At 43.1% G+C, this 16,941-nt stretch overlaps 1 protein-coding gene across 4 annotated transcripts in view; it reads left to right on the plus strand.

Annotated features, from left to right (window-relative positions):
- PPRC1 (PPARG related coactivator 1) overlaps positions 1-16,941 on the plus strand; it is a 310,188-nt gene that overhangs the window by 113,832 nt on the left and 179,415 nt on the right. For all 4 annotated transcript variants that reach the window (XM_044056258.1, XM_044056255.1, XM_044056256.1 and 1 more), the window contains one exon: positions 7,109-7,163. In XM_044056258.1, the coding sequence (XP_043912193.1) occupies positions 7,109-7,163 (55 nt within the window). The remainder of the gene's footprint in view (positions 1-7,108; positions 7,164-16,941) is intronic.

A 16,941-nucleotide genomic window follows, 5' to 3' on the forward strand; every position in this document is an offset into this window, starting at 1 on the left:
ATATTGTCACCCTACTTATTCAAGTGTATTCCTACAGAATGCTGAATTAAGACAACTTAGATGCTGGAAGAAGTATCAACCTTAGATGTGCAGGTTACCACTGTAATGACTGAGTTAAGTATATTCTAAAGCTAAAAATACTGATGCTGGTTTGTTCACCAGAACTAAAATTATCTAGACCTAGCAATTATTTGTGAATAGATAAAATTACGGCAGGGAAAGATTTTTTCCTGTTTCAGGACATCTTTGCAAATTGCAGCCATGAAATTAGCTTTTTCCCAAAAAAAACAAGTCTGCCAGATTGTTAAAGGTCCCAGCAACATCTGTGTGTTTCCAGTAGTAAAATACAGCTGTAATAGTTGAGCTGTAAGCAAGGTTTTGCACTGGAAAACTGATTCTGTTTAACTCTAGTATTGGAGAAAGTTTTTGAGAATTCTAACTTGTGCAAGTATTTTGGCCTCATAATTTAGAGACAGGTTTCACTAGAGACTAGACTGATGCTGGGGATAAACGGGCAAAAGGAGACTGGCTAAGGTGGGATGGATTTCACTTCTAATGTAATGAATACAATTATTTGCAAGAACTTAAAGCAGCAGTTCTTAACAAATAGGCCTGGAGTACTCCAGTCCTTTTATCATGAAGAGTCAGGCCTGAATAAACAGTTGTAAGTGTTTGTAACTGTAGCCAGATGCATGTTCATCAGTTATGGTTCATGAGGTCTAATTTGGAACACAGTACGAAAGCTGTAGGAAAAGAGGAATGTATTTGATTCCGTGGCAGAGCATTGCCAGGCCCCTGTGGCTGTTTGGTCTTTAAATTTACCAGTGCACATTATTGATAATTCTGCTTCTGTGTTGCAAGACTTTGCTTCAGTTAATGAATTCTTTGATTTAAAACACCGAATACAAGATGTTTTTGTAACGTGTGTGCTTACAGTTCTACTTACTGCTTTAGATATGTTGGCTGTCACATATTGTGATTTTATAAAGCTCTGGAGTCTTCTCAGTTTTCCTCCGGCATCTTGCTTCAAGAATCTAATGCACTGTTTATTGACTTGGAGTCTGCTTTGTGTACAGTGCTTTGGCTCAACCATTAAACCTGACACCAGAGGACTGGTTAAAGCTGTAGTGAGTAAGAACGGGTTGCAGGCGTCAGAGTTTTATTTATTTACATTTGTTGACCGGGAGTGTCCGACTGGACGTAGGTCCATTTTCAGTGGAGCCCCGGGGAGAAAAGCTCCACAGTTAAAATAAACAGACAGTTACATTGGATTACATAGCGATTAACAATTTAACATAGCACTTGCAACATATTTACAGATGATGAACATAGTACATCAGTAGACAACTAGAATCTTTTATTTGTGAAGTACATAACAGACATTAACAAATGTTACAATAAGAAGTTCCTGCTGTATAATAAGTACTAGGCTTATGAGCATCTGAGCTTGCTATAATCAAGGTAGTTAGTGGAGTGGAAAGAAAGGCAGTGGTTGGATGGGGTGGGTGATATTAGAGTGCGAGTTGCAAGGGCATAGCCAGCATGTTTTTAGGTGCGCTTTTAGTAAAGTTTTGAAGTGGGTGCATGATGGTACGGAGGTAATTGTGGGTGGAAGGGAGTTCTATAATTTGGCTATGGCGCAAGAGAATAGTGCTTCACCAGCAGTTATTGGCTTTAGTGATCTGCAAGTGATTTTTGTTGCTGGATCTTAGTGGTCTGGTGGTGCGATAGGGTTGGAGTAGATTCTGGAGGGATGGGACATTTAGAGGATGGTTTACTAGTTTGTGGGCGAGTGAGAGTTGATACCACTGAAGGAGGTGAGCGAGTTCAAGCCAGCCCAGTTCAGCAAGTGAGAGACCGTGGTGACTACGGTAGGATGCCCCTGTGGCGAATTTGGCGATTTTTGTTGTAGCAGGTCTCTAGCTTGTTAAGATCGCATTGCCTTAGGTTGGTATATATTGGAGAGGCGTAAAGTAGGGTGGAGATAAGGTGGGAATTTGCTATTGAAATCTTTGCTGCTTTGGTGAGAAGTTGCTTATTTCTGTATAATGCTCCTAGTTTTTTGCGGACTTTATGGTCATGGATATGTGAATGTCAAATTTTAGTTTGTCTATTTCCACTCCTAGCAATTTGGTGTGTTCAGTTGGGTATATAGTGGTGTCTTTTGCTGTGATGTTAAAGTGAGAGTTGTTTTGAGTATGTTTGGTGGGTTGGAGGATGAGTAGTTTAGTTTTGTTTAGGTTGAGTATTAATTGGGCATCGGATAACCAAGTTTCAAAAGAGGAAAAGGCTTCCTGTGTGACTTTTTGCAGTTTGGGTAGGGACTGGGCTGAGCAGATTATGGTTGAGTCATCTGCGTATTGTATATGTGTGCCATGTTTTGTGGCAGAGGCTAGATTGTTGGTGTAAACAGAGAAGAGTAGGGGTCCAAGGATGGATCCTTGGGGAACCCCTACGGAGACAGGTAGTTGGGGAGATGCGTCATTCTGCCATACAACGGATTGTTGGTGGTCAGACAGGTAACTCTGAAACCAGTTGGTGACTGAGAGAAGGATAGGTTATTGAGGACCGAGATAAGTTGTTTGTGTGGGACCATGTCAAATGCTTTAGATAGGTCTAGGAAAGTAGCAGAGGAGAGAAAGCCATTGTTTTTATGCTGAAGGATAGTGTTAGTAAAGGAGAGTAAGGCAGTGGTGGTGCTATGGTTTGGTCGGAAACCATGCCGAGTACTGGAAAGGAGGTTGTTAGTAAGGAGGTAGTCTGAGACCTGAGTGTATGCATCTCTCTACTATTTTGGAGAGTGGAGAGAGAATAGCTATGGGGCGGTAATTGGTTAGTTGTGTGGAGGGTCCTCCTTTGTGGAGGGGAATTGTATGTGATACTTTCCACAGTGTGGGAACGTAACTTTCTGACAGAGATCGGTTAATCAAGATGGGTACTGGGTAGGCCAGACCATCAGAGTTCCTCCCAGACCTGGAAGCCTCACTGCAGACATGTCCAAAGGAAGTGACTCTTGGGGCAGTACCACTCGCCAACCTCTTCATTTAACTGTTCTTCCATTAAGAATTTGTAGTCTGTTAAGGTAGCAGATTTTAGTGGATTGACTTTGTTTTGCAAAATAGGAATCCATTCCCCTACTGAAGTCTTTGTTCTGAAGGAGCTGAAATCTCTCTGCCATTGTAGGGTGTGCTTGAAGATCTTGCTGTAGAAGCAAGTGAATAGTTTTGTGTTTATTCCTTTTGGAAGAACAGAGTACTATTTTTAGTGTTGCAGTACTGAGACTTGGGACTTCTGCTGTGCAGAAACTTGTGGTCAGCCTGCATACCAGAATCTTTCGCCATCCCCTTCCCAGCAGATGTTCTTTGCCATCTGACATTAGAATGTCTGTTTGGTATAAAGTTGATCATCCAGCACCATATTAATTTCTTGCTGTGTAGTCTAATGTACAGCACCGTGTTTCTGATAATCCTCAGTCCATTGTCCGCTTGAACTAAGAGTATTAAGATCTCCAACTTGAATCTTCATAGTTTTTTGAAACTTCAAAATTGCTTTTTGCGATGGGAAATCCACTCCCATCCCCACCCCATCCTGCACACTTCCACTCCTATTTTTGTCCTGTTTAGGACCTCAGCAGACAGCATGCCTAACTGCCCCTTTTGTGCTAGGTTCAACAGCAACAACAATTAAACTTGAAGCCCACCATCACCATTTATGTTCTGGTAGGGCTGGACCTTTGAACATTATAGTGTCTGCCAGTTCCCAGTCTGTCTCCAAAAAGGGGTAGAGACAGATGCTTAAAGAAAGAAGTTCAGGAGGGTGAAAACCTCACCTAGAGATCACAAACTCAAATGAGGTGCTTTGTGTACCCCCCCCCTTCCGACACCCTTTAGGCCTTATTCCGCTGGCTTGTTGATCTCTGTCCTCACAGACGGACACCAGACCATCTGTGTCCGAAGCTGCTAAGCAGATAACTGCTTCATTACCAGGATTCAGGTGACTTGAGGGTAAAGGAAGATATTCTCCTGGCAATAGTTAGGGAGATATTGGTAACCAGATCATGGTAGTGACCAACTCCCCAAAACTGTGGTCTTTCTCCCCAAGTTGACACCTAAAACAAGGTGTGTAGATTTGCCTCAGCCAGTGCTGCTAGAGTCCCCTGCCTCTGAAACCTGTGTCATTACAGGGCCTAGGCAGGCTGACGTAAGATTTCATGAAACTTCAGTAGCCAAACCTGAAACCGGAACCTGTGCCAGGATCTTCCTCTGGGTAGAGGAAAAGGGATGGCCTAGAATGCAGGACTAAATTGTGAGGATCTTTAACGCTAGGTTAAATAGCGTACATGAACAAGAGTCACGCTTTGCACTTTTAACACCAGATTTGCAGGTAAAGTGGATCCTGGCCTTGTTTGCTGCCCTCCACTTTGTGATTATTAATTTATCTGGAAGCCAAAACATTTTAATGGAAGTTAAACCAGAGTCGTCCTTGTCTGAATCACAAGTGTCAAATACATTTGCAGACATTCTTTTGATTTCTACTTGTGAGACTGTGGAGGGGGGGGGGCCTCTTCACTGCTTCCTTTCTAGAAATTTGGATAAAAGCACAAATTTACTGAATGTTAGTGTCATGTACATTTCTACATCTTGTTTTCTCTTTTTTAAACTGCTTGTTATGTCGTACTTTGTACTTCAAAAACTTTATTATTGATTGTACATTGGTACTATAGTTTTCTGTATTTTTATGCCTTCTTGGCTTGGGTCATTGGCTTAAAAGGGTCTTTGGACCAGCCCACTTACCCGGATATTTTGAATGAATGCATGGTCTATAGAAGAAGCCAGTGTAGTCCTGCTCAGTATATTCTGTTTTGTACATATCCAAAGAAAGATGTCTGTAGATGGCAGAAAAGTAGGTCGTGTTTTAAATTGTAGTAGTAGTGTGACTGCTTTGGTTTCCCTTATTTCTAAGATCTGTAGATCCCTTGCTCTTCTGATGGGGTGGGGCATATTTGTTTCACATAGTTGTAAGTTACTGCAATTCTTCCATCTTGTCTGTATTTTAACAAAGTGGCCAATGGCATTCAAGTCTTTTCCCCACTTGCGTAATTTGCATTTTGCAGATAACTTGGAGACCTACCACTAAAGCTTTTTAAACCTTTTATTGTGTCTTTGATTGCTTTTGTTGGTGGTTATTTCTATCCTTGATAGTTTCATAATTCCTTGTCTTGAATATGTTTTTATGCAGCCTTTTATGAGGGTAGGGTGATTGTATCTGTTTATGCTTAAGATTTTTGGGAAGAAGGATTCTCCAAATTAAGGATTTGGGAAACTCATCGTAAAGCATACATTTTTCTGGCAATGGGATCAAGAAATTGTTCACCTCTTTTGACAGCAAAGTTAAAAGTTTGGTGCACCATTTTGAGAATGCAGCTTTTCCAGTTGGCTGGCTGGATTTATCATTTTTTGTTATGATGGCAATGCAAAGCATGTGCGAGGGCCAGTCGAGGCAGACTGCCAGAGGGGCATCTACTTTCACAGCTTCTTTCAATGGTTCAAGTGTTATCTAGGTAGCCACAGCAGTGGTCTATGCTCTTCCTGACATCTTGGCAATAAAAGCATTTCTGTTAAGACCTTAGGCTGACTTTAGTACCTGCGTCACCATAAGGTGCACTCCATGTGCATGCATATTCGTCCTCTCATACTTCAGTAAGAAATGCCATCTCTGGCTTAGGGTCAGCAAGCTCACACCATCTGACCTTGTCTTTGTGTTGCACAAGTCCCTGTTTGCATGAGAGGCCAGCCAAACAAAACCAGTGCCACCACGTTCCCCTGCCCTTCAAACAATGAGTAAGCTGTCCTCTACCACTGCTTGCCATATTCTGTAACTTTGGCTGTTCCATTGCTTGAGCTGCTGTTTGATCTTTGGGCATAGTGAGTACTTTATTCTTTTATGCCCCCAGAGTCCTGGGCTTTTAGGGAATAAAGGACTCTGGAGTCTTTCACCTAAGTCTTCCATAACTCTGTATAGCACATGTGTTATGATTATTGAAGAAACAAGTGGGGGGATAAAATACAATATAGTTGAGTAACTTGCCATAACAGATATTTTACCCCATTCTTTTCTCATTAAGGAGTTGCCTTTCCATCTGTCCCCCACCTCTCCATGTGGTGGTGTCCTGCAACTGAGTTTGAATGCTTGTGTGCTCGCTGTACTGCTGTTTATGATCATGCAACCTATCCGTCTTTTATTGAGAGCCAAGATTGGGAATGGTTGAAGAGCATGCAGTAGTTTTGGTGCTATAGTATAATAATGGTGAAGTTACTGTGCTGATGGCTTGGATTACGCTAATAGTTGTGCATTCTTTTCCAGGTATTAATTTGGGTGATGGCAGATGGTGACCTTTTTTAACAGTGTTGCTGTGTATAATTTGACATGGAGAACAGATGGGGCTCTGATTCTGTTTTTTTATATGCCTGCAAATTGAAATGGAGCGGATACCACTGAAGTATTGTAGTGCACTCCATTGTGTACAGTGAATAATTGGCAAATGACCACTGGGCTGTGTAATAGGGACTTAAAATACTGCAACTTTTATGTTTCCTTTCAAGTCCATAGCCTGTGTTTTCAATACTGGAATTTCAGGACTGAGGTCAAAATTCCATACAGAAAAATTGTAACTCATTGATTAAGATTTGTACCTTAAATTGCAAGGGAATATTCAGACTTGATGCAGTCCTAATCTACAACCAGCTTTTTTTTTTTGGGGGGGGGGGGGTTCAAGTTCATACTTTCACTGGTTGTGATGTGAAACCGATGCAGAAGTAGCCAAGGACCTTCCAGTAACCATATTTTTATCCTTTTATACGATGATTTTTAAAGTGAGTCCTCATTTCATTGTAAACCTGCTCTACTGTAGAGGCTGCTTTATTATAAAGGAAAGAAAGAAACTTTAGGAACTTTTAAAACTAATTTACTGTAGTATACCTCTCCCTGTGCTTACAGTCGTGCATAGATTTAGATGCTGTTTTGATGTAGTCTGCATGCAAAGCACAAGTTAGAAACTTCCATCATTTAATTGATATGCTAGTGTTTACAACATGCTGTTTCTTTACAGCTGAAGAACAGAAGCAAGCTCCAAATCCCGACAGACTTGCTGTAGAAAACTCTGGGTAAGTATTGACAGTCTACAACTTTGCAGTGTAAAGTGTGCCACAGGACATCTGAAAATTGCACAGAACAGTATCCGAGTTTATTTGCTTTTAGTTTGATAGACTTTATTACAAGTCATGATTTTTTTCCTCAGTAAGCATTGTGATTTGCCAATAGTACATGGCAAATGTTGCACTGACTGTTTATATTCCAAGTAGTATCCTTTTCCAAACAAAAGGCACAGATGGGAAAATTCAGTTTAAAAAGTAGAAAAACCACAAGGATGTTGGACTGCGTATTAGGAAGGTAATCTTTCTGGGTCTTGCTTGCACTACAGGCTTGAATTGTCCTAAAAAAAGAGTCCTAGTCCTGCCTTAATTGTCATCATATATTTGCAAAATCTATTGTTGTTCTTAATTTCTTTTGGAGCTTCTCATACCTGCTGTCATTCTTGGTGGTCACCAATATACTTGCCCATTCATTACTAAACTGGGTAAGAGGTGATCAGAGTTACTGTTATCCAGGCAGCCAGAAGGTGTTAAGAACACTCATCTTGGGCATGTAACTTGGACTTGGATAATGCTGTGTTGGTAGCTGCAATTAGCTTAAAAGATAATTATTGCCCTCCTGTCAAAAAAAAAAAAAACAGAATGGCAAATAATTTCTCAGCCATTCTGTTAGCACAGTTGAGAACCTTTCTTGGGAATTCCATACCAATCTGAGAGCTTGAAGATAGGTGGAACTTGTGTTGTATTGTTGTTTCTGGAGTTTGCCAGATTTGTGCACCTTGCAGGGTATGGAGGAATGCTTCTGGAAAAAATAGAGAAGCTTATTTTGGAAGGCAAATGGCAGTTACAGAACTTCTAACTGCATCAACGCATGTATACATCCTTGAGGTTAATAATTGGTATTTGTAATTTCTGAATACGTGTAGATTGCAGTCCTATTCCTTGAGGTCAGACGTAGAAGTCCAAATTGTAAAGTTTGCCCCACCCCTATCCCTGAAGTGGTACAGTCCTAGATGGTGCTTGTATTAGCCCTCTGTAACCCCACCCCACAAATCGCAACAGATTGTTGGGGGACTGCGCAGATCTCTGGGATGTACCATTTTGGTAGGGGCAAATTTGACCTTCCTTGGAGTTTGCCTTTGACTAACAGGACAATGCCCCACGCATATTAGTAGCATAAGACGTGGTGCTGAACTGCAACATAATATCAGGCAGGAACTGCAGTGTCCCGTTAAATATGAAGCAACTTGTTGGGTAAATATGCTCAAGATTCTTGGAAGGAATACAGAAGATTTTCTTTCTCTATTAGCTCTTTAGAAGAAAGCATAGTACAGGGTTCCAAAATATTCCCGTAAGAATCTCCAGTTCCAAGAGCAGTCCAGAACAGTAACTAGCTAGGCATTTAAATTGTTGAGGTGCACAACACCCAGTGATTGGTAGCCACCTTTTCTGATCTCCCTGGCCAGCTTCCTGTTATGGAGGTCATGGCTAGGATGCAGATGTTCATGTTTCACTGTTGCAGTCATCACACTTGGGTTATTTGCCTGCAGGTAGCCCTCAGTCTGCCCGAATATCAGAGTTTTGGGATTTGTCTGTTGCTGTCGCCTCTTCCATGATGTCAGGTCATCGAGGGTATAAAACATGCAGCTGACACCATTACATCAGTCTTTCTTGCCGAGAAGGAGCGCAAAGCAGAAGCAGTTCGCAAGTGCCGGCCAGCCACCACCTGAAATTTTCATTTTTTCGAGTTTCAGACCTGAAGTCTTCTAAAGTTAAGTACCCCGTTGGGGATTCTTTATTCTTGCTCTAACCAATCGTCTTGCCTGTGGAAAGCAAATACCTCAGATTTTCTTTCTTACTGCGTCAATTGTTTAGGCCCAGACCACGACGTCCCTCACTGTCGGTTTTGTGCCTTGTTTAATGCCCGAACCATTCATCATCTGGCTATTTTTGTAGCTAAATTCTTTCACTCTCGCTCTCCGTATTCCGGTATGGCTTCGGTAAGCCATCAGACTACTGGTCTTCCGAAAAAGCACAGACTGACCGCATAGGTCAAAAACTACGGGCGATGCTGTTGCTTAAACTAGTTGCCAGCCCACAGGTACTCAGTGAGGCGCCTTTGCAGCCCCTGATGTTCGCTTCTACAGATTCGCAGGCCTCTGCTGAGACCCATTCTGAGTCCGGTATGCTGCGAGATGCTTCTTCGGCTGTGGAACCTGCAGATGTCTCTACCTTGGATGGGTCCAGAGCCATATTAAACCGACAACTTCATTTCCAACTAAAACTACTGAGTTTCTCAGGCCTGGAAAACCGACGTCCAAAGCGCATGTTCAAGCTCCCATGCCAGAAAAACAAATGCTTAGAATGGCTGAAGACCTTATTACTCTAATTAGGGGAAGCCAGCCTTCCCCTGCCAAAAGACAAAGAATTGAACTTCCTTCTGATTCTACAGACCAGAAGTCTGATGACTCCTGGCTCCTTCTGATTAACTGGACATACCCTTATCTACCTATGAGGACCTTATCTACCTATGAGGACTCTGATGCAGAGGAATCCATTCCCTCTGCCTCCCCTCCAGAGGATTTTTCTTTGGTGAAACCTTGCATACCTTAAGAGAGCATTTCTGCTGGGAATGCCAGGACTATCCTCAGTCCAAAAAGAGACTCCGGGAATTTTTAGATTTGCTTCAGCACAGGCCTCTAGCTATACACCCTGTCCTTGATATTGTAGATGTCTTCTTGGAGTCCAGTCTTACTCCTGACATCTTAAACACCAGCTCCTAGAAAACCTGACTGGTACTACAGAGTAGCGGACTCTCTCAAATTTCTCTTTAAGAATCCTACTGTGGATCCAGAGACCATTTCCCAGGGCCCTAAAGGCATTAAGGCTACTACAGCCAAAAACCCTTCCCCTTCAGACAGGTATTCTAGAGCTTTAGACAGATGGGGTAAGAAGGTATATACCTCTGCAGCTCATGCCGTCAGGGCTTTGAATTGCCAGTTTTCACATGTTGAAGTACCAGCAACATATTATGGAACTAATTAAACAAAAAACGGTGTTACTTCCAGATTGTGCAGAAAATAAAGATTTACAAGAGTTCATGCATTCTGCAAACCAAGTTAGTAAACATACTTTGCAGTGTGGGTTTGATGCCTTAGAAGCATCTTGCAGGGTTGCTGTCACTGGGTCTGTACTGAGAAGGCATGCTTGGCTAAAGGAACAAATCTTGCCTGACCATGTCAAAGCAAAATTGCTAGATGCTCCATTAAATCAGGAGCATTTATTTGGCACAAAAGCAGAAGCAGTTCTTAAAAAGATGGAAGAAAAAGCGAAATAAAAGCTAAATCTATGCAAACTGTCAAAGATTTCTTACAGGTGCAGCCACCTAGATTCAGTAGGTATTGGCCTTCAAAAAACTGGTCCTTTCCAGTCCCTCTCAGGCCTTCAGTCCAAACCCAGGGGAAATAGACTACCTAGACTACAGTCTCGGGTGTGCAGAGATCTAAACAATGGCATGTTTCCACCTCAAAGCCAGGGAGTGGTAAGCCACCCCCATATGGAAAAAAGTTCACAATGACTTTCCAATTATCCTTCCTAGCCATGCCCAAGTACTTGCGCCCCTAGGAGGAAAACTCGCCCTTCATGCAAAAAAATTGGATGTCCATGTTCCTCACCGATGGGTTCTAAACATTGTATCCCAGGGATACAGATTCTACTTCCACTCACTGCCAACTCCAAGCGGGTTGCCAGACCTTCCTCCAAACCAGTGGGCAGAGGATCAAAAGCAAGTACTTTCCCTTCTCCAAATCAGGGCTATTAAACCTATTCCAGTAGAACAAAGGGGACAGGGTTTCTACTCCAGACTGTTCCTGGTACCCAGAAAAGAGGGCTCTTGGCACCCTATCCTGGATCTACCAATTCTCAACACTCTTGACGTAAAGGAAGGTTATCTGCACATCCCCATAAGGAAGTCTTGCAGGAAATATCCACATTTCAGGCAGGCTGTATGCACCATCAGATCTCTCTACTTCCCTGTGGCTTATCTACTGCGCCCAGAGTATTCACAAAATGCTTGGCTCCAGCCGTTGCATACTGCAGGCAGAGAAATATTCGGATCTACCTATACTTGGACAATTGCCTGATTCAGGCGGACAGTCAGGAATTGCTACTTCAGCACATGGCATTTGTAAAAGGATGTCTAACTTCACTGGGATACACCATCAACAAAAAGAAATCATAGCTGGTGCCCAGCCAACAAATTGTATTCCTGGAAGCAAGCTTGAACACAACTTCCCAGATGGCATTCCTCACTCCAGAAAAGCAGGTCCATATGACAAACTATTTCAAACTAATGGCCAACAAAACCCAGCTATCTGCAAGGAAAATACTGCAAGTCCTAGGGTTCATGGCCTCCTGCACTCTGCTAATTCCATATGCAAGACTGCATATGAGGAAACTTCAGTGGTACTCAGTCTCTGGTATCAACATTCTCAGGACCTGGAAACGGTGATTCCTATCATACCTTGTCTAAGGGCAGAGTTCCTTTGGTGGGCAGAAGCCTGCAACCACAACAAGGGACTTCCTTTCACTCAACCGCTCGCCGCCCAAAACCTGACAACAGACTATGCATGGGGGGCTCACATGGCAGGCAAATCCATTCAAGGCAAATGGAGCCCAGAACAAATTGCTCTGCATATCAATCAAAAGGAGATGCTAGCTGTACTGAATGCTCTGACAGTCTTCAAATACCTTATCCTTCCAGAACAGCTCCTGATTAAGACAAGGCAACACCATAGTTGTGTGGTACATAAGCAAGCAGGATGGAACTCTATCTCTTGCACACTCTGCAGGTTAGCAATGGCTCTGTGGAACACAGGCTTGAGCATCCAAGTGCACCTAGAAGCTGTTTATTCACTGCTGCAGTCATTACACTTGGGTTATCCTGCTGTCAGGCGGTCCCGCAATCTGCCAGAGTTCTGAAGTCTTGGTCCGGCGTCGGTTGCTGAGGCTTCTTCCCTGACATCAGTGCACCAGGGGTATAAAAGATGCAGCCAACGCCATTTTCTTCAGTTTTTTCTTGCCCCAGATGTCAGGTGCCCCCAAATAGGTAGGCAATACATATTGCTAATAAAACATACATAAAAGGTAAAACCAAAACCTTCAGTTACCAGCAAATACACCACATAGGTAGTATAGGGTAGAAAGGTATAGATAAGTCCCAGCTAAGAAAGAGGGGTGGAGGGAGGGTAACCTGGACTGCAGCAGTGAATACACTCGAACATCTACATTTATGGTAGGTACAAAACTGTACTATGTTCGTGTTTCACTGCTGCAGTCATTACACTTGGGTTGAATCCCAAAGCTGAGGTAGGGTGGCTGGTTCTATAGAGGATTTGGGGTGGCTATGAGGCCCTGCAGCACTGCAGTGGCAAAGCCAGCTCTGGATTTAGAATAGAGGCAAGTGATGATGTTTGGTAAAGGTGTGCACTTAACTCCAAGTTGCAGCTTCCAGGATATCTTTGGTAGGTACTCCTCTAAGGTAGGCAGTTGAAGTGGCTGTTGCCCTGGTGGAATGTGGCCTAATGTACAGTTTTCCCATGCTGTGTGCAGCAGAAATGGATACAGTGTCCTATCCACTTAGAAATGGTCTGCTTTGAAATAGTCTTTCCCTGTGATCCTGCAGCATATGCTACGAACAATTGCTCAGTTTTCCTGAAAGCTTTTGTTTTGTCCAAGTTGAAACGTAGCTGTCTGTGTATGTCCAATGAATGCAGAAGTCTCTCCCCTTTATTCTGGGGATTTGGATAAAAAGTTGGCAAGTGAATAGTTTGGTTAAGAGCCACACTGGAGACCACCTTTGGCATAAATGAAGAGTTTGTTCTTAAAGAACCCTGTCTTGGTGAAAAATGATGAAAGGCTCGACTGCCATTAGTGCCTGTAGTTCTGAGACTCTCCGTGCTGAGGTTATTGCTAGAAGCAGAGCAGTTTTCCATGACCCATTTTAATTCTGCTGAACTGGTTGGCTCAAAAGGAGGTAGTTAGTTTTTCTAAGACAAAATTGAGGTCCCAAGTTGGTGTTGGTGCTCTCCGGGGCGGTCTTATGTTTTTAGCCCCTCTGAGGTACTGTTTTAGCAGTGGATGAGAGAAAATAGGAGGATCTGTGTTGTAATGAGCCGAGATGGCAGAGGCATGGATCTTAATGGATGAAAAGGATAGGCCTTTGTCCAGCATCTCAGTTAGATATTGTGATATCTGAGGAATATTTGGGACAAGAGGGTCTAGGCTTTTGAGTCTGGTTCCAGGCACAGAATCTCTTCCACTTTTTCCTGAATAGGATTTTCTGGTGCTAGGCCTCCTGGCCTACAAAATGACATCCATAACAGCTTTAGAGAGAGGTGTTGTCTGCTTGACTAAGGAATCTGCCATGTAGCCAGGTTTAAGGTTTTGAGCTGGCTGTGCAGGATCTGATTGTTTTGTTGAGTCAGAAAATTCGGAATTTGAGGTAAAGTCCATGGTGGGCCTTGAGATAAGTTCTTTAAGATTGGGTACCAGTGCTGGTGTGGCTAGTCTGGGGCAATCAGGATCATTTTTGGCTTTTCTTGTCTGGCTTTTAGGAGTACCTTTGAAAGGAGAGGCAGTGTTGGGTGGGCATAAACTTTTAGGCTTTTCCAGCTGAGAGAGAGAGCATCCACTTTCCATGCTTGTGTGTGGTAAGTCCTTGTGCAGAATTTCTGTAGTTGGCAATTTGTTGGGGGTCAAAAAGATCTGTGTCTAGGCTCCCCCATTTTTGTGTTATGCTGAATATTTCTGGACTTAATTTCCACTCGTGAGGATCCATGAGGTTTCTGCTTAAGTCGTCTGCCAGAGTATTTTTCTTTCCTGGCAGGAATTGTGCTTGCAGATGAACTTGATAGGTTAGAGCTGTGTTCCACAAGGTCATGGCTTGCCTGCAGAGGGGATAAGAATGAGTGCCCCCTTGCTTGTCTATGTACCACATAACTGTGGTGTTGTCTGCTTTTAGTAATAGTTGTCCTGGATGCAGAAGGTCCTTGAAAGCTGTTAGTGCATTTTGTACAGCTAGCATCTCTTTTTGATTGATGTGAAGATGCATTTGGTCTGCGGCCCCCTTGCCCTGAATACATTTTCCTGCCATGTGTGCTCCCCCGGCGTAATCCGAAGCATCTGTTAGTGTCTGCCTGGCTGTGGGTAGAGTGAATGGCTGTCCCTTGTTGAGGTGGCATGCCTGTGCCCACCATCGAAACTCCTGTTGTAGGCAAGGAATAAGTGGTATTACTGCTTCCAAACTGTGACAGTGTTGAGTCCAAACACTTTTTAGGTACCATTGTAATTTCCTCATATGCTGTCTGGCATATGGTATTAGTAGTATGCAGGATGCCATGAATCACAAGGCCTGCAGAATTTTTCTTGCAGGGAGTTGGGTTTTTGTTGCCATCAATTGAAAGTACTGAGTCAGTTGTCTTTGCTTGTCTGGCGTGAGATAAGCCATCTGGGCCGTTGTATTTAAGCTGGCACCCAGGGATATTATCTCTTGTGAGGGCACTAGTTTTTACTTTTCGTTTACTGTGTACCCTAGGCAAATTAGCAATCGTTTTACAAACGCCAGATGCTTTAGAAGAACGTCCTTGCTCTGCTTGAATAAGGCAGTCGTCCAAGTATGGATATATTTGAATTCCTTTTTGTCTGCAAAATGCAATTACTGTTGCCAGGCATTTTGTGAAGACCCTGGGCACAGTAGATGAGCCAACGGGCAGTGCAGAGAATTGGTAATGCATTGAACCAGCTATGAGTCTGAGGTATCGTCTGCAATTTTGTCTGATAGGGACATGCAGGTATGCTTCTTTGAGGTCCAAAGTAACAAGCCAAGCCTTCTTGCCCAGCATGGGAAGAAGCTGCTGAAGAGTCAACATTTTGAATTTTGGAACATCCAGGTAAGTAGAGTAGAAAGGTCCAGTATGGGTCTCCAGGCTTTGTCCATTCTGGGGACCACGAAAAGTCTTGAGTAAAATCCTTGTCTTTGTTCCTGTTGTGGTACTTTTTGAATAGCTCTCATGTCCATGACGGCTGTAATTTGTTTTTGTGCCTCTGCCCATTGATTTGGTGGCAGGTCTGGCATTCCTTTTAGCCTTGGTAGAGTGTGAAAGTGGAACCTGTAACCTTGAGAGACAATATTCAGGCCCCATTTGTCGTGGGTGATTTATATGCCAATTTTGTGAAAAAAGTGCTAGTTTTTCCCCCTAAGGGAGCTTCCAAAAGGTAAGTGCTTGGCATGTGAAGGGGGAAGTCGTTGGGACTGTTTCCTATAAGGTTGTGACTTGTCTTCCCCTCCTTTTGGGGTTGAAGCACCCCACTGTCGTGGTCTGTAAGAGCCTTGGGGCTGAGATCTGCCTCTTGGGCGTCTGTATCTGCCTCTTTGTGGTCTGTCCGACACTGGAAAGGACCAATTTTTGGAGGGCCAATTTCTGCTAAATCGAGGTGGCTGTACATGTAAGAAATCCTTCACTGTTTGCATAGATTTTGCCTTATCCTCCATTTTCTTTAATACCTCTTCTGCCTTAACACCAAATAAAATATCCTGCTGAAAAGGAGCATCCAATAATTTTGCCTTAACATGATCAGGTAAACCTTGTTCTTTTAATGTTCTTTTAACCAAGCATGGCTTCGTATCACAGATCCTGTAACTGCTGCTCTACAAGAAGCTTCTAATGAATCAAAACCACATTGCAGAGTATGTTTTCCCACTTGTTCAGCTGCATGGAATAAATCCTGCAATTTCCTTATTGTCAGGATGTTCTGAACTTTTAAGTATTTTCTGTTTTAAGAGATATTAAATATTGTTGGTATTTAAGCATGTGAAACTGGCAATTTAAAGCCCTCACTGCTAAAGTTGCAGAAGTGTAAACTTTCTTCCCCCATCTGTCTAATGCTCTAGAATCCCTGTCAGAGGGAACTGGATTTTTAGCTGTGGAAGCCTTTACCCCTTTGGGACCCTGGGAAGTGGTTTTTGGGTCAGCAACAGGGTTTTTATAAAGAAATTTGAGAGAGTCAGGGACTCTGTAGTTACCTGTCTGGCTTGACTGGAGCAGGGGGCAAAGAATCAGGATTTAAACTGGATTCAGAGAACACATCATCCACAATATCTAACACTGGTGTAATAGCAAGGGGCCTGTGCTGAGGCAATAAAAGAAAGTCTGAGCCTTTTCTTAGATTCTGAGTAATCCTGGCCCTCCCAATGGAAATGCTCCTTCATGGTATGTAAAGTTTCCCCAAAAGAGAAATCCTCAGGAGGAGAGGCTGAAGGAAATGATTCTTCAGCATCAGAGTCCTCATAGGGGGGTAAAGAGTATCCTTGGTCTGAAGAGGAATCGGAAGAAATGGAAACCTGAACAGAGGAATCGTACACATCTACATTTATGGTAGGTACAAAACTGTACTTTCCTGCCAGGCAAGCAAAATTCACTGGCAGACGATTTAAGCAGAAATCTATTGGACCCTCACCAGGGGAAACTGGACCCCAACTCAATTCAAACTTCTAACCCAGAGGTGGGGAACACCTGAGGCAGACCTTTTTGCCTCCCCCAAAACCACCAATTGATCAAATTTTGCACTAGGAACCCCTCACAGCAGAGCCTGGAAAGTGGATGCCCTATCCTTTACATGGCAAAACCCCTCAATTTATGCCTTTCCTCCTTTGCCCCTCCTCTCAAAAGTAGTACTCAAGATCAAACAGGACAGGCCAAGGGCAATCCTTATTGCACCAGACTGGCCACGC

Source organism: Protopterus annectens, chromosome 14.part0 (genome assembly GCF_019279795.1).
Source record: "Protopterus annectens isolate FY-2018-M chromosome 14.part0, PAN1.0, whole genome shotgun sequence".
NCBI lineage: Eukaryota > Metazoa > Chordata > Ceratodontiformes > Protopteridae > Protopterus > Protopterus annectens.